The 18761-nt window shown below is 37.9% G+C and overlaps 1 protein-coding gene across 3 annotated transcripts in view; it reads left to right on the plus strand.

Moving 5' to 3' along the window:
- Positions 1-18761, plus strand: part of tiam1a (TIAM Rac1 associated GEF 1a) — a 56947-nt gene that overhangs the window by 23678 nt on the left and 14508 nt on the right. For 2 of the 3 annotated variants that reach the window (XM_046860973.1, XM_046860972.1), the window contains 11 exons: positions 2595-2767; positions 3420-3644; positions 5078-5263; positions 6419-6565; positions 6799-6873; positions 8670-8837; positions 10785-10889; positions 11506-11587; positions 11707-11793; positions 14699-14911; positions 15669-15829. In XM_046860973.1, the coding sequence (XP_046716929.1) occupies positions 2595-2767; positions 3420-3644; positions 5078-5263; positions 6419-6565; positions 6799-6873; positions 8670-8837; positions 10785-10889; positions 11506-11587; positions 11707-11793; positions 14699-14911; positions 15669-15829 (1622 nt within the window). The remainder of the gene's footprint in view (positions 1-2594; positions 2768-3419; positions 3645-5077; positions 5264-6418; positions 6566-6798; positions 6874-8669; positions 8838-10784; positions 10890-11505; positions 11588-11706; positions 11794-14698; positions 14912-15668; positions 15830-18761) is intronic. The other variant, XM_046860974.1, reaches the window with a different exon arrangement.

Here is an 18761-nt window from a genome sequence, read left to right on the forward strand (position 1 = left end):
ATAGGTGGTGGTCCTTGGTACTGGAGAAAGCACACTTTTCTTGTCATTTAGTTTTAACCCCAACTCCTTTATGTAGTCAAGAAAGCCAATATCAAACAATCAATAATATAATTTAGTATGCGGATGCCATGGAGTCTCAGAGGAGCCAGAGCACCATTCACACACTTTGTGAAAGTGCGGGGTGAGAGTGCAAGGCCAAACGGTAGAACACGATATTGGTAAGCTTCGCCCCGAAAGCAAACCTCCTGTGTAGAGGAAGGATGGGTATGTGAAAGTACATGTCCCTCAGATCTATTGTGATAAACCAGTCCTCAGACCTGATTTGAGACATGACTTGTTTCAGTGTGAGCATCTTAAACCTAAGCTTCATTAGTGAGGGTTCAGCTGATGCAGATCTATAATAGGACGCAGACCCCTATCCTTCTTGGGAACTATGAAGTACCGGCTGTGAAACCCGGACTCTCTGTTGGGGGGCACCACCTCGATGGCCTCCTTCCTTAAGACAGTATAGGAGTGCGCAAGACCCATCAAGAAACATTTGGCAGAAGTTTCCAGGCTGCCAAATAGTCTACTAAGGGAATCAATCTTTCAAGACCGAACTCTAGTGTGCCTAAAACAGCTCAAGCGGTGCTCTGAAGCTTTCTATGACAGCATTAACAGCGTTGCCGAACAGGCCAGTTGGCCAAGACAAAGGCTCTGTCTCTATGACAGAGGTTAGAGAGAGTCAACCGCAAGTGCTCCTCAACGGCCACCAGAGCTGCCATAGACCGGCCAATAGCCCTATCAGTCTCTTTAGAGGCCCAAAGAGATGGGTCTGTGACACAACACAACTCAAGGATGTCGTCGTTTTTCATATCTTCTCCCTCATCCAGCTCCTTTAGCAGGTCAACCTGGTATGCCTGCAAGACTGTCATGGGGTGCAGGCAGCCACCCGCCTGACCCGCCGCCATGTATGCTTTGCCCACCAAAGCTGAGGAGGTCAGAAGGGGCTTTGTAGGCAGCCCAATGGCCTTAAGGGAGAATGCAGTGTCTGGGGAGAGATAGCTTGCCAGTGTCTCTTCAACCCAGGGAATTGTCCCATAACCACACACGTTGGGGCTGACGAGTTGGGTTGAATAAGAATTACTCCATGACTTGACACCACAGTGTACAGATCAGGGAAGAAAGGCAGACCCCAGCATGGAGGCAATGACCCAGGTCACAGGAAGTGCTATCTAGTTTATTCTGAAGATGCAGTTCGGGCTTTTCAGCCGGTTAAGCGAGGCTTTGCTTAGAAACTGCTCCAAAAGTTCCTCAAACTGGACTGGATGCGGAAGCAAGTCCACAGGTTCCAGTAGGGCGCCCCCTCATCTCCCTCTTCAGAGGAAAAGAGGTGGAGTGCCGCACCCTCTCCATGGGGGAAAGAAACCGCCAAAGTGCGGGCTTCCGAACCCTGAGCGAAGGTGCCGGATCTGGCAGGTGAGGAAGGAGAAAGGGCCTTTTTCCATTTTACCTTCTCACCTCTACTTACCTTTTCAAAGGAAAACACAGACACACACAGTGCACGTACTGAACAACAGAAACTAGTGCCGTCTTCACTGCATGTGCTTTTATAACTTTCTGGTCATGATGTCATGCTGCCGGTGATCTTGCGCCCTACCGTTAGACATATTATACACGTAGTTCAGAGCATGATCATGCAGAGGTGTTCCCAAAGCGTTGTTGACGCAGCTCGAGTTCCTGAAGTGGAACTAGGCTACTGTTAACGACAACATAGTGTAGTTATTTTTCTTTTGTTATTAAATCTGTGTACTTTCTTTACCGGCCAGATTGTTTTAGCATGTTAGCTTTACCAGCCATATAGTGTTAGTGTTAACAACTAGTCCTCGGGCCCCCTAAGGACATGCATGACACATTATAGAGCATGTTTGAGAGCTATTTAGAGCATCTGGTCTTTTTTTATATGTTATAAATAAAGTAAGCACTAGATAAAACTTATACAAAAAGACTAGTCTATTCTAAATACAGCTCATTCAGAATTTGTGCAAGAAGGACCTCAAAATATCATACATGACACCTCTTTTATCCTTATCAATTGAAAGCTAATAAAATAATTTGAAAGTATCCCCTCCAGACATGATGCTTGTAATTCAACTTTGCCTTGCTATGTCAAACCAAATGAGTGCTGCCCTCCCAGTCCTCAGCTCCTTTTCTCATTATCATGGGAGGTTGGAGATGAATCTTCATACTTGTTTCCCTTCAGATTCCCACTTATTTATTTATTCAGTGCTCATTACAAATCAGTTCTGACCTAGCTGCCTTGCTTTGCCCTTGAATTTTAATGCAATGTCTGCTCCAGGTTCCAAGATGTCTCTGTCTGTGGAATGTAATTCCCACACAAATCTGGTGTGATATTCAAATTAGATTTGCACTGCCTCTCTTGTGGCCACTGATGTGTGATGCACTCATGTCAAACAAATTTTAGTAAAATATTGCATATATCATTAACCTTGTGCATTAAGAGTATAAACTACTATTAATTAAGAAGTTGCGCTGGATTCTCACTGTCCTGCTATCAAAGAAATTTTTAGCATTTCTTCTCTTTTGTTGTCCAGGATGCACACTGTTTCTTTATGAGACTGATGGACGCTCAGGAATTGACCACAACAGCATTCCCAAACATGCAGTGTGGGCTGAAAACAGCATTGTCCAGGCGGTTCCTGAACACCCCAAAAAGGACTTTGTTTTCTGCTTAAGTAACTCATTAGGTGATGCCTTTCTCTTCCAGGTAAGTTTTCTTGATTGCAATGGCTAAATAGCAATGCTCCTACCTGTCCAGAATGCATTCTAAAGAAATGAAATTAGGTGATTACAAACCTCCAGCTGTCAGAGCCACTGTATTTCATTCTAATACATTTTTAACATTTTTAGAAATTCCTCAAGCAAGGTGAAGAATAGCATTAAATGCTGTACCAGTTTTTGTGCTCGTTAAAAATAGAGAAAATCTGTGTGCCTTAATGGCCCTTCATTGTGCTGCAGATAACACGTATGTTGGTTCGAAAGGGCAATCTGTCAGGTTTGATCCAACAATAACATTAAAATTAATCATGAAAATATTCTGATAGGTGAAAACCAAATTTTCTATTCCGGTCAGTGTCACTTGAAATGGAGGACCTAATAACCATGTAAATTACCCGAGTCTTTGATTCAGACATACACAGCTAGACAACTGTTTGTTGCAATTGTATCGAATTCCCATTCAGTTTAATGAGAAACAGCTGTTTTTGTATATGTCTAATATAAAACATGTCTATACAGATTGCAATGGTAGGCACCATTGCAATCAGCAAAGTTTTAGCAAAAGTCTTGCTGGAACTCACAAGTGTGATAATAATTCAGTCCACTATTCAAACACAATCTTTTGTTGTGTCTGTGATCAGACGTCAGGCCAGACAGAGCTGGAGAACTGGATCACGGCAATCCACTCGGCATGTGCCACGGCAGTGGCCCGGCAGCACCACCGCGAGGACACGGTGCGCTTCCTGCGTGCTGAGATTAAGAAGCTGGAGCAGAAGATTGATATGGACGAGAAGATGAAGAAGATGGGAGACATGCAGCTCTCGGCTGTCACTGACAGTAAAAAGAGAAAGGCCATTCTGGAACAGGTGCGCTTTAGGTTCTGAGATCCTGATTTACTGTAGCACTGATGGGTTTCAAAATGTTCATAAATCATGCACTGTTTTCAGTATATAGTGGCAAATATTGAAGATCAGGTTTTCGTGCTAGGTTTATTGTTTTAAACAGATATCTTACGGCAAATGTTCCATTCCGTTTTAATAACCTTTCACTCAGAGACACTTTTGCGTGTGTGTAAAGATTTATGGAAAAAATTCCATGCTCTTTGCACAGAGGGCACAGTCCTAAATCTGTTCATCTGTTTTGACATGTGACTGGAATGTAGTGCACATGGTTAGGATTACCGGATTGCTGAAAAGCAGGTGGATTTCTGCTACTGTTTTTAATTTCCTCCAGTTAGGTCATTGTTTTCATCGAGCCACTTTTATGCTTCCTGTAGGGCTTACTCAGAACACTTATACTGAAGTGCTTAAAGTGCATTCAGCGCATTCTAATGGCTTATTCAAAATCTTTTTGCATAGGGTACAGTAATGTGCAGAAGTCTAAAAGTTACAAAAAATTTAATATTTTTAACTTAAATGTTGATTTTATGATTTCTGCATTATCGGGTCTGTATAAGAACATTGAATTAAATATTACAGAATGTTTGGATGTAAATCAAGAGGTTAATATGTATGGAACATTTCAAATAACTTAAAAATATCTATATTTCTGAAAGCAATTATTTACATGTGCCTTTTGCATGTTTGCAGTTTAATTCATACTTAATTTTTTTTTTTTTTTTCTTTTTTTTATTATAGATGTTTTAAGGAACAGTTGTTTGAGTGGAATTTTGATGCTTTGACTTTTGCATGAACATTACAGTTTGTGTGTAGAAGAGGTGTTTGCAGTATGTGTTTGAAAATTGCTATGCCTGAGAGTTTGTTGGGAATAAAGGAAGGGTAGGTGGTGTGTTTGCTAGGGGTATATGCATGTAAAAGATTTTTGTTGTTTGTAGTTCCAATGACGGAGGTGTATACTCCTTCATTGTTTTTAAATAGACCCTGTATATAATGTGTGTATGTGTGTGTATTTGGTTTCCCTACTAACTCTGGCTTCAGCACTATATAAGTATTAATAAAATTTCTTCTCACAGGATTTGTCACAAACACACCATATATACATGCATAAATACCATCTAGCATCATATGCACTAAAAATGTAATAAGAGTAATATCTGCTTTATATTTTTGCTAGTTTTTGCTATATGTTAATATAGCTAATATTTTTTTTATAGCAGTATTATACTATATTGATTATTGATCCACAATCTTTTCCCTTCGGATCTTAAATGTTGGTAGGACCTAAAGCAGTTTGCATATAGATATTTTCTATTGAACTGTATTTCTGTGTAAAATTGTGTATGCCTCATTGCTAAAATTAGTGTTTATTGCTATAATGCTTATTTTTTCCCTTTTCTTAGATCTTCCTATGGGAGCAGAACCTCGAGCAATTTCACGTGGATCTGTTTCGTTTTCGCTGTTACTTATCCAGCCTGCAGGGCGGCGAGCTTCCCAATCCAAAGCGCCTACTGGCTTTTGCCTCGCGGCCTACAAAGCTGGCTATGGGCCGCCTGGGCATCTTTTCTGTCTCTTCGTTCCATGCCCTGGTATGTACAGACACACACACACACACACACACACACATATGCATACCTCTGCATACCTCTATGAATGCCATTCTACAGCACCACTTAATCTGTATGTCTTTAGTTTTCTTTCAGTTTCTCCCATACTCACAGACACATTTACTCATAGTGCTCTTATGTAACACATCTCAGGTTTAAAATGGAAAGGTTACAGCTCTAGGAATGATTCACCAACCCACTGTTCTCGTAGCACATTCAGCATTGCAGATTTAAGCCATCATCCCACACTTCTGTCGTTACTGCGTTGAATGGCATTATATGATAAAGGGGTTCTTTTAAAAGAACTGCTTGGGGGATAAATTGAAAAACTGAGCCTGTCAGCATTGTTCTTCCTTTCTGTGAAAAGAGAATTCAATGAGAAATCGATTACAGTTTTTAAACAGGAGATATTTCTTTTCTAAGGAAAGCTTCAGCGATGAGTCAGTAATTGGCTTTGTTTGGTTTGTAGTGACTTCCCTCCGTTTAATATATTCTTTGTGAGCATTTAACCAGATTAAGCGGCAGAACATGTCTAAAAGAGCTTTTTCTCTCACTTCAGCACAAAAACCGAATAGTAATAAGCCGTGTTCTACTACAATAGAGCCTTCAGTGCATTGGTCCATCAGCCATTGCACTTTCTCTCATATGAGAGTCGCAATCATATTTTCTAAGTGATTTAGTGCTTTTCTAATGACCTGTGGGATTTGAGTTCTCATTTTTGCAGCAGAGAATCATTGTAAATGTACAGCCCAATGTGAATTAACCCAGAAACGCCAAGCAGATACTTGGTCTCGACAGGAGGTGAATGTGGATGCCCAAACATTGTGGCTATGTATTTATTCATGCTGTGACCTATATACGCTCAAGAGAACTATATTTCCAATCCTATCAGAGGCTTAGGACTTGATGTGGCGTCAGCAAGTTACATTATCGCCATTACTAAGAAATGGTAACTGTAGGGAAGATAAGCTCAGTACTGTTTATGTCAGCAGGTTTATTTGGCAGGATTGAAACTTGAGGCTATGTAATCGTGTGTCGGGGGTAATGCTGGTAGTTAATGTATTCGGCTACATCTCCAGTTAAACACTGTATGTAATATAACTGATGTGTTTCTGTAAATTTGTGTGTGGTTTTCAGGTTGCAGCACGGACAGAAAGCGGTGTTAGGAGACGGACGCATGCTTTGTCCCGCTCCTCGAGTAAACGCAAGAGCCGTTTCTCCTCACTGTGGGGTCTTGACACTACCTCAAAGAAGAAAAGCAAAAGCAGACCCAGTATTAGCCAGGTATTACACATTCAACTGCACATCTACTATATTATAGCTTACAACTTATAATTAGATAATTGGAATTATATTTACAACCATCTTATTCCCTCATGCAAAAAGTGTATCTACTTTAAAAGAGCTATGTAATATGGAATATGTGGAGGTGCACAGCATTTGTGTATGAGCCATTTAAACACTTCGGCCTTACAGTGCCAAAATGTGATCTACTCTGGCTATGCTGTCTGTTCTAGGTGTTTGTGGATGGAGAGGAACCTGTGAAGAAAAGTCTGGACGAAATGTTTGGAGATCCATCCAAGGAAATATTGGTAAGGAAAACTAAGAATTTACAGTGAAAGTAAATAATTACAATCATGTGCAAATCGGTAAAAAATAATAATACAGAAACCAGTGATGGGCTGCGCATTCAACATCTAGGCATTCAGTGGTGTCCTACTTGTTTCAATCTACCTCTTAATACCATCATTATGATGCCATGTCTATAGAATCCATCAATATTATACGGAAATGCAGTATAACAAAGAGCTGCATCACAGACAAGTATGTCATGCAGTGAGAATGAATGCCATTACTAAAGCAAGACATTTACAATTCATCAAGTTTCAACCCCTGGTTTTCCATGCATTTTTTGTGCATTTCTGTGTATTTTTTTCTGAGCATTGTGGTTTTCCTTTGAATTTGAAATAAAGGTAATTTGTGTGTTTTTGTGCAAATTTTAGAGGAAAGAAAACCAAAATTATAAATGGTTCAGGAAGATGTTTAAGAACTGCTTTGAATTGTTTTGTCCAACCTTTCCTCACGATGTCCATCTTTTCTTAAAAAAGTCCATCTTGTAAATGTCCTTGTTACTGTATCTGAGACTAAATCTATTTCTTCTCCTCTGTCAGACATTGTGGAATGAAAAACTGCTATTATAATCCACAGGAATATTATTGACAATATGCAGTTTACTACAGATGTGGGTTGTGCGCTCCGACTAGTGCGCTCTCTGACCTTCCATTCAAAGGACGTGAAAATGTTAACGTGATTCCATTCTATTCTAGAGTATAGGCCAGCTGAGAAGGGCTTGCTGGCTCTGATGGCCCGCCACTGTTAGAAAAACAGGGGGGATGGAAAAACTGGAATATATTAAATAATCATGGTGTACAGTTTTAGTTTAGCTGTTCACTGGGCATTGCTTCTAGGGGTCTCCTGGGAGAGATGGGGGATGCTAGACTATTTTCCCACCAGACACATGTATAACAGATCTGAATGAGACAGATGGCTTGTGTCTTGGTGGGTGAAATTTGTTTGCATGTGTATGTGAAGAGAGCAAGAGCAATTTGAAAGAACACATGTACTATGAGATTTTAAGTGCGTGAGTAACTCACAGTGACTAAACTGTTGCTGTTTTCCTCAGCCTTCTACCAAGCTTCATTAGCCTGCCATCAGTGTGTTCATGTGTATGCAGCCACAATCCTTTACATTCCCCTTAATCCCTGTGTGTGGGTTTGTGCTCCCATTTATTACATAGGCCACCTCAGTGGCATGCTGTAGCCAGATTGCTGGGAGGTAAAGGGCACAGTGAAGCCTGTCACCCGATACGGAATGATAAGATATCAGCACTTGAGCAGTATGCTGCTGCTGACAGCAGGGTGGATTTGCAGACAGGCCTGAGAGTCCAAAAGCCCCAAACCCCAGCCACAATAGCTCCCTGTTTATCAAAACCCACCTCATTGATCAGCCAAGGTTTAGCTCTATGGGGCAAAAAGAGATCAGATACCGTCATGGTTGGATGTCAACTTAATTGGATTCGGCAAATTAGCTGGAATTAGAGACAGAGCTGACTTGATGCATTTCTCCTGTATTGATTTGGACAGCTCTGTTTAATTGTGATATGGCTAAATAAAGCACAGGGTTAAAATAGTCCAGGCAGCCAAATGTTTTTTTGTATGTGTGTGTATTGTATTGAATGGGAAGGCTAAAAAAATCTCTAGTTCATTCATTCATTTGTTTGGTTTAATAATCTAAACTGTCCAACTAAGGAGCAGTCTGACGATCACACCATAATTATACATCCCTATATCCTGCATGTTGACCTTTGTTGTTGTTTGTTTTATGCAAGGATCAGACTGGGTCCATGAGGAGCCTTCCTCAGCAAGCTGTAGACAGTGACGTTTGGGTTACTGAATACCTCACACCATCCTGGGTCATTTTGCCCAACGATCAGCCTGTTCTGGCAATTATACAGCCAGGAGAGACAACCCTGGAAGCCCTGGAATCATTGTGCAAGGTGAACAGATATGCATACATGCACACACACACTTACAGGTTAGCACAGGCCCAAGTATATAGCTTCAAATCTAAATTGGAAGCCTAAAAAATCATGTCATTTTTTATTTCTATTATATTTCTAATAAAACCCAATTTGAACTATAAAAACCCCAATTGAGCACCTATTAATATTTAAATCTGCCATGTGTGTATTAGTGGATGAAAGTAAAATTTAATATGGATGGATTTTAGGGCAATATTTAGTCATCATTAGCCTTCAGCATCAAGCAGTGTAAAAGCCTTATTTTAAAAAAATATATAGTTTGTTACATTATAGACTATATGACAGACTGTAGTCCAGTCTTCTATAACCAACACATTGTGAATACCATTGTATCGTTTAAAATGAGTGTTTACATTACATTACACTATTCTGGACATATTTCCACTGGGTTGATTTTGGAAAACAGACTCTCAATTATATGATCTGTGACTACCATAAAAAGGCCAAATCTTAGATTCCAGCACATGTGCCCAAACCAGGAATAAACTCTTAATTCTACAGTGCTGTTGTTACTTAAGCATGAAAATAGAGAGTAATCTCAATTATCTGGCCTGGATTGGTGTATTAAAGAAAGGCATATTCCTGTCTGGCAATGCTGAGAAATGAGTCTGTGTTTCTCTTTATTATTTTACTAGGGAGTAACAGTAAACCAGGGCTCAGAGAACCTGAGCTTGAATAATGACATAAAACAACATATGCTTTAGTTTTACTACAACTACAACTACAATTAGGTAAAGCACATGAGGGTTTGAGGGGATTAAGGTGATAGAAATGAATGCAGGATAATATATTGAAATAAAGAACTTTTAACTGACCCAAAACATGAGGTGTGCACATGCGAACGCTTATTGCGTCTTGAAAGAAATTAGTAGCGTAGTGGAAATAGAATTTTATAGAAAAGTTATATTATGATGTTGGCATGCAGACCTTTTCAATGCTATAAATGGCTTTCTGTCAAATAGCGTAATGGAATACAATATGAGGCATTTGATGTTTTGTGGTCCGTCATAAAAAATGCATATTTTCACTTAATAGAATGAGATTTTCTTTTCGTAATTTAATAAGTAATGGGTTTATGATGAAAAGCTATAACTACCTTATTAGGAGGGGAAAATTGCTTATAGCATTTAATCATAGTAAGGGCACTTGGAAAGGGGCATTGCTGTTTAGTTTGGGTGGTCTAGTGTGGTGATCTTTATGTAGCCTAATTATTGGTTAAGAAAAAAAATTGGTTTTCACTGTGGTTTGCCATATGCATGAAGGGAATTTACTAGTAAAGGGCATTGACTTTACTAGTAAAGGGTGTTGTAGGAAATGAACTAGTAGAGGGTGTTTTTCTAGTAAAGGGTGTTCCCATGATCATTTTGATTATGTCATGCTGTGACACTTAACTGTTTTAATAGCTTTACTCAGAAGCTAGTCAGTGTTTCACAGTGTCCTTTTCTACATATACACTATATTGCCAAAAGTATTGGGTCACCTGACCGTTCTTGCTCTATGTAGTTTTTTCCAAACTTGAAGATCTGGTTTACATGCTTAGGAGAGAAAGATCTTGAGTGACCTGCTATAGAGCTCTGATCTTATCCCTACTGAACACCTTTGGAATTAATTGGAACGATGACTGCACCCCAGGCCTCCTCACCTAGATCAGTACCTGCCTTTCGTAATACCCTTGCGGCTGATGAACACAAATATAAATAAGCGCACTCCAAAATCTAGTTGAACATCTTCCCAGAAGAGTTGGGGGAATTATAAGAGCAAACTGGGACTAAATGTGAAATGCAATACTCAAAATATCTCATACCATACTAATGACCAGGTGACCCAATACTTTTGGCAATATAGTTTATCTGACTTCCACTGTGTGGATGCTAATCATGTATTTCCTTTTTCTCTCCCAAGGCCCACAGTCTGGATCGGGCCAAGCACTATCTCCGGCTGAAGTTTCTCATTGACAATCAAGTGCAATTTTATGTCCCTAAGCCTGAAGAGGAACTCTGGGACCTGGTGAGTTGAATTACGACATTAACCACAAATGCAATATTGGTTCTGTATATTTGGAAAAGCCCAAACAATTAATTCTCATTGATTATCTGAACGACTAAGTGTGATATAGGTAGATGTGGTGTCGCTTTCAGAATTCCTGATTCCGGACTGATTATTCAAATAAACCATTTCATCTAAACAGCTTGACTCAAATGTCTTTAATAAATATGAAAGCAAGTATAAACACAAACATGTGCAGGTCATTTTAACCTTGGAATTATGCAGCAAAATATAATTTACATGCACGATCATGTGCACACACCTGCAGGTGAAGGTGAAGGTGTTTTATATTTTTGGTAAAGGTTTTAAATATTTATTAAATTGCAAAATAAGAATGGGTATTTTAGGTATTATATTGATGAAATGGACCCTATATAGTAAGAACATTTTCAAAAAGGTACTATATATATATATATATATATATATACATATATATATATATATATATATATATATATATATATATATATATATATATATAGTACCTTTTGAAAATATATATATAAAATATCTGTTTTAAAAAAAATTATTTTTATTATTATTTTTTTTTACTACAATTGTGTCCCTTCCCTTTCAGCTCTACAAAGAGATTGAAGTTTGTAGCAAAACTACCAAAGTTATCCAGTTTGACAGAAATGAATCCTGTGCCATTGGCTATGGTATGGACTTTTATTCACACTAATGTCTCAATAATACAATAATTGTATTATTAAATGTAATGCATCATACATTATTTATCAACTAAAATCGATTTCTATTTGTTTTTTCTCCTCCATAGGGTTTTCTGTAGTTGTGGTGGATGAGGATGGTACACAGCAGCTACATATTACAAATGTAAAGGCATCAGGCATGGCTTTCACTAAAGGTGAGAAGATCGAATCTAGATGCCATTATTTTAATTTGGCATCTGATGTAAGAGTTCTGTACACTCTGAGATAAAACCTTGATGCTGGACTTTTAGTAGACTTTTAGATATTTTCTTGCCTAGTAAGGTGCACATATAATTCTATTTTATATTTTTCCTTTTCCATCGATATATATTTATATTGAAGATAAAAATATGTATGTATACCCACTGTGCTGTCGGTATAGCAGGTATAGCTTCTATATTTAAATTGTACCACAAGGTTTAGTCATTTATTTACCTAGAATATATAAGTACCCAAATCAACTTTCAAACCTTAAACAGTAAGCCAAACCAGGGTACAAGACACAGCTAGAAATTCAACATAACCTTGCCATAAACCTGAGTGAAAAAAGACCTAGCCTTAGCCTACTTCATGGTAACATATTAGCACTCAATAATGACTACAAGATAGCCAAGAACTTTTTACTTGGAACTAAATCATGGCCTAATTCAGAAACTGCATCCGGTAGACACTAATCCGCACAGAGTCGCTCCAACATTGCAGTGACCAAAGCACATATTATTCTGTCTAAACCAAGAGTTCTCAGGATTTGTGTAGCTCTATGCCCCATTGACTGTCAAAGAAATGTTCCCTCTTTCCCTGAGCATTATTTAAATGTATACAATAAATTTTCCTCTATTTGTTAGAGCTACAAATCTTCCTATGCCTTCCAATGTCTGGTGATCTTTCAATGAACTTTAATGTTGAAATTCATCTTCAAGTGAAGCATTTTTGTTCTTGTGAAAAGTTATAGCTTTGCTGACTAACAGTAAATGATTTGCAGTGTATTTCCAACCTCACCTAGTGTCTCTAAGTGTTACCTTGGCCTTTTTGCTGACACTTTGCTGAGGGAATACTGAGCTATTTAAAACACCACAGACTAACCCATATCTCCACTCAACTGGAGGAAATGTGCCTTAAAAGCTTTCACATGTAAATGCATCAGCATCTAAAACCTACATAATGTCAGCTCATCTCCATCTGACCTAGGTTATGACTTAGTTCAGAAATGTGACCTGAGAAAATGCCATGGCTGATTGAAATCAGAAGCTAAATAAAAACTTAAAGGTCCCGGTGTTCTTTGTGACTCCAGAATTTTCTTGGAACAGATGGACTCACACAGGTTTTCTGGTTATATTACAACCAATGTAGCAAAGAAAGAAAAGGAGTTGATAAATACTAAGCAACATGAGCCAGGCTAATGGTCAATAAACTAGAAAAACAATCAATCATATGGGTAAACAAAGAAAACCTAAAACTAATCACAGTTTTATATATATATATATATATATATATATATATATATATATATATATATATATATATATATATATAACCTATTTAAGTAGTGTGAATTCAAATGGTATACAAATAGTGATTACAAGTGGTCTTATAGTAGTAGTAATTATGTGACTTAGAGCAGGGTTAGTGTTTTAATTATAGGTTAGTGACTTATACATTTGAGCACAGCATGTTTTGTGACTGTTAAAGTTAAACCTTTATGTTAGAAAAAATGCTTATTGTGTTTGCCTTTGATTATTTCTAGTTAGTCTTGTCAATCTGCCATTCACGAGTACTGGAGCAGAAAAGTGCTTATGGCTAGACTCCATGAATAACCAGGCCAATCAAGACAAAGCGTTGTAGATGGTGTTTGCCTAAAGCCTGTGTGTAATGCTTGTGCCCCCTCTATATTGAAGCTGAAATTAAAGCCACATGCAGTCTGAGACGAATGAGCACAGGAGATATATCACTGTAGCATGTTGCCCAGAGGTCTGTGCTCTGAATCCAGGCCAAAATGATCAGAACAACACTTCTTCTCCATCACTCTGACCTTTAGCATTACTCCACTAGTTCTGATTTGTTTCACAGCCAATTGGGTCACATTTCAGGTTATGCCTTTTACTTAAAACCAATTTCTTGGATGATGTAAAATAAACAAAGCAATTATTTATATGTGTAATATGTGCTGTAAAATTCTCGATTCTGATTGGTCAAAAGTTGCTGATGAATGAAATAAAAAAGCAGCTGTAACAGTGCTAGTTGCAAAACAAAGTACATGTTTAAATGAATGCACTCACACTAACATATTATTATTTATATAGTCAGTTCAACCCAAATAAAAAATGGATCTAAAACACATGAAGTTATTTAAAAATAAAATGAATGTAAATTGACACGGTTTTATATTGGGAGTGCTCCCAAGTGTGAGCATTTGTAATTTTTCGGCCTTTGTCTTCATGATAGAGCACTTTGTGATTTCTGTTCTCTCAATAATTTGACAAGCTGCTTCTTATTAAATTATTAATTAAAATTTAATTATTGTTATTATTATTATTAAATTTAAAATTTTAAATTTTAAAAATTAAATACACGTTATAACAGAGTGAATTAAAAGGATTTAAATGTGTTCAATAATAATTTTAAAGAATATGGAATAAAACGCTTTGGAGCATGCTGCTACGGAAAGAAATGATGAAACCATCAACATGAAAAACAAAGCATTAGTGCTACTGTAATTGTTCTGAACCGGTCGCTGAGTGTGCATTCGTTTTTTACTAATTGATAATCAAAAGAATGGGGAACAACAGGAGGATGAAACAGGGGTAGGTTTTGTCTCTCATATTATGTAAGGAGTGTTTAAAAATAACTGATCTGAGAGAATTTGTGCCACCAAATGCTTTAATGGTCTCACCAAGGAATATACCCCTGTCACATGTATCTAGAATGTAGTAGAGTTTTCCAGAGAGCACCCTTTAAACGCTTTTGGAGTATTTATTCACTGATGATATTTAATAATTTTTGTCAAATTCCTTTGTAATTTTCCAATTTCCCATGGCTTGGTATGTGTGTATGTTTCTTTAGGTCTGAGAGCTGGTGATGAGATCCTGCAGCTGAATGAGAAACAGGCGAGTGTGTTGGAGCTGTCGGACCTAAGTGCTGCATTTGCCCACCCTTCTCTCATGCTCACCATCAGTGCCGTGCCCTCATCTGAGCCATGCCAGCGATGTCTGCTGCTTCCCCGCCGCTCAGATACACCTCACAATCTCTGCACGGACATCTTCTCTCAGAGCCAAGGTACAATTATCAATCCAGTTCACAACACAATTAGAACTGGCTTTAGGATGTAACATTATAAAACTGAAAATAACTCATTATTTGGTTATTATACTGGACTTAAAAACTGTATCATATCGGAGTGTTTTCGAATCAATTTTACTAGTGTATATATCGCAAGCATGTGATGCTAAAGACATATCGTGTACATGAGCGCAATATATCTTACGGCATGCAGTCTACTTACTATTAAAAAAAAAGCAGCATCCCTCGCATGAGGCATTTTTTTTATTTACTTAGTTCATGTAATATCTGGAATTAATCCCATAAATGAAATTGCATTCCTTTCCAACAAGTCACAGCATGATAATGAATAGAGAGTTAAAAGTATTATTTTATAAATACCACTAGACTAGCAAAGGAAGGATAGTACAAAAATAATTATTTATGCATTATGTTACAAATGCTATTATAGCGTGAGAAATCATAAATCTGGCAGAATGGAGGCCAATTGACAGTAATGTGCATGAGAAAATTAGGAGAGAAAAACAGGACATTAAAGAAATAGAATAATAAAAAAAAAAGAATATCAAGTCAGAGATTACATTGTAAAAGGGACTGAAATTATTTGTTTTAATTTAAATTAAATATTAGATAGCAAATATGCATTTTTTTCTTCAGTTTTTTGACTACAGTATCTTCTGGTGATTATGCATGTACCAAACTTTTGGTTATAAATACTATAGATAAGTAAATGCTCTTTGATTTCTCTCTACTGGCTCTGATCTCCAACTCCCTCTAGAGGACATCCTGGATGAGGCATCTATAATTGTTCTTGAGAGCCCAGACACTGAAGAAGTGGAAGAAGGTGTGCTCTTACCTGTTGAGGATGCAGTAGATGGCACAGAGGCTGATCTTGAAACTGTCTCTGAACACAAGGTAAGGCAGAGGTGCCATTAAGGTATATTTCATGTTAATGTTGCTAAACAAAGTCAGCTTCAGAGTTCTGTATGGCTCAAGTAATTAAATAGAGGTCACTGAGTTTCAGATCAGTTGTCGGATCAGTGTGGGAAAACAATGTGCTACTGGGTTTGGAGTATAATGATTAGTGTCACTGAAACCTGGCAACCATCTCAATGAGTTTCCACAAACTGTCTTTTTTAGATTTAGCTTTATTTCATCCCAGGCCCAGACTAGTGCACACACTAATCTGAAGCTTTCTGACAAGCTTAAAAAATACAAAATAAAAAAACATATTCATATTTGTATTGTATCCCTACTGTGGGTGCACTCATAAACAATCAGTGAGCTGTGTGCCACTGTCACTGTAGACACACAAACACACACACAGCTGTGTGCCCTGTATTTAACATGTCTACATGTTGGCTGCAGGGCAGTTGGTTTGGTTTTCATTTGTTCAGGTTTAGCTTTTTTGGTTCTACAGTTTTCTTTCCAGCCTGTCTTTTTTTCCATCAGCTCACTGACTAAAGCACAATGTGGCCATCTCCTGTTTCACATTATAACTGGCACCTATTTCTTTATTAGACACCATCTATATTGAGCTGTACAACTGCACAATCCATTGCTTCTAATATTTCTGTGAGGTTTTACTTTACACTATGTACAGTATCTGGGGATCACTGCATTGGAGTTTTGTGCTTTTTGTATGAATCTATTGTTTAGCATATTCTTTTGTCATATAATCTCATGAAATGTTGAGGTTGTCATAAGACCACGTTTGCTTTAGCACCAGAGGGATGTGCTTGATTAGGAAACAGTAAAGATAATGCGTTATTGTTATATTCTGTCAAAGTCAGTTAGGTCATGGGTGTTCTCTCTCTCTCTTAGTTGTATTCTATGAAAATTCAGTTGTTGATTTTTTTCATAAATTTAAAGTTTATATATTGATTAACTGTAGCTATGTGTGGTGGCTGTTTCCTACTTATTTCATTTACATTCTGAAATTTTAAATCCAATAAATATGATGTACACAGACCACACACTTTTAACATAGTGGAGGCTCTGTCCTTGTGTGTGGGGCTGCATTTCTGCCACTTGTGCTGGCAATGTTGTCTGGACTGATCGGTTCATGAATCCTAAAAAAGTACACGGTTTTACTTTATCATTCTATCCCAAGCACACTGCAGTATTCAGACCTTGTGTGGGATCACCTGGACAAAGAAAGAAATGAAAGACAACCAAAGTCTAAAGAATAACTTTGGGAAACGCTGTAAGCAGCCTGGTATCATATACCAGAAGATTACTTCAGCAAACTTCAGGATAATTTACCCAAATGAGTCCACGTTTTGTAAGGGGGCAATTAGGGTGTCAAACTAAATACAGACTTTTGCCTGTAAAAGTATTTTTTGTTTTGAAAATTGTTTCTGAGACACATGCATGCTCCTTTTGTTTATATGCAACAAACTCTTTAGTGGACAGTGAACGCCTGGAAGAAAGAGAAAGTGGAAGAAAGTTCTGTGGACCAAATTGAGTCCAAATTTGACATTTTAGGCTCTAACAAAACAACTTACTGTCTGTAAGATAGAAAACAAGAGAGAAGACGTTAGCAGATTGCTTCACACCCGCATGGAAGTGGAAGCTTAATGGTTTGGGGTTGTTTTAGAGCAAGGAAGGTTGGAGACTTATTTTGGGTGAAACAAAAACTGAACAAATATGGCTACCATTCCATAACTCAACACTATGCAATTCTGTTCGATTAATTGCTCCCAAACTTCATCATACAACAAGACAATGACCCAAAGCATGCATCCAATCTCTGTAGGTGTTATTTCGAGAGAACGCACTTATTTGAGATTGTTTGATCATTTTTGAGATCTTTAAAGCTTTTGGTAATATAGTTTTAATGCAAAAGAAAATCCTATTTGCCCATATATCCTGATTCAATCTCATTCTGACAGAGATGACGAGTCGAATTGCACTGAATTTCATTTGTCTCAAGTGTCAGTGCCGAAGCCATGCTACAGTCTCCATGCTTGTCACGTTGATTTTCCATTGCTGTATTCAAAACCAATTACTACCAAATCCCATTTCCTCCTGTTAATCATCAGTGCCACAGAGATCACATCATGGTATTAAATCTGAAATACTGGTGTATACATTCACTTAGCAAACCAGGAAAAGGTAATAAAGTGATGCTTACACGTTTGATTTAGCCTGTGTGTCTGCTGGGCTGAGATCAGATCGCAGCACTTGACTGAGAATTAGAGTTTGCATTTTATCTACTTGTTTACTTGTTAATTCTGTGTGTCCTTTCATCTTCAGATTTTTTATTCTGTTTATTGTTTATGTATATTTTTTTTCTGCCATATTGATGACAGTAGAGGAGGAGTAAATAATCTTTGTCTCTCTGGCCTGTGAGCCGACACACCATCTGCTGCCGAGTCTTGTGTTTAGCCCCAGTAACTCATGCACAGCAATGCCATGCCATCTGTGTGTGTCTGTGTGTGTGTGTGTGTGTGTGCATGTCTGTGTGTGTCCATGTCTGTCTTTTTTTTTCTTTTGACTTAGGAATTCTCATTACACTGGTATTCTTCTTGTGGAATAGTCTTTAAACGATTCCAATCAACATCAGCAGATTTTGGTTTAACACCTTTAAAATAATGAACCAAATGATTTATTAGCTGAAGTAAATCACATAACGAACACTGACATTCTTTTTCCCTCCTGAAGGTAATAATGAATTTCTACAAGCCGTCACGTGTCTCTCACATCTTTCACCTGGTACCACTCCAGAATGAAGAGCCTGTAATTAGACCCAATTTTCCCTCTTTATACAGCTCTTATTGAAGCCATTCCTCCTTCTGTATAATCAAATGAACATCTTTACCAGCTATTCAGCTAAGTGGGACCC

This window comes from Silurus meridionalis, chromosome 11 (genome assembly GCF_014805685.1).
Source record: "Silurus meridionalis isolate SWU-2019-XX chromosome 11, ASM1480568v1, whole genome shotgun sequence".
Classification (NCBI taxonomy): domain Eukaryota; kingdom Metazoa; phylum Chordata; class Actinopteri; order Siluriformes; family Siluridae; genus Silurus; species Silurus meridionalis.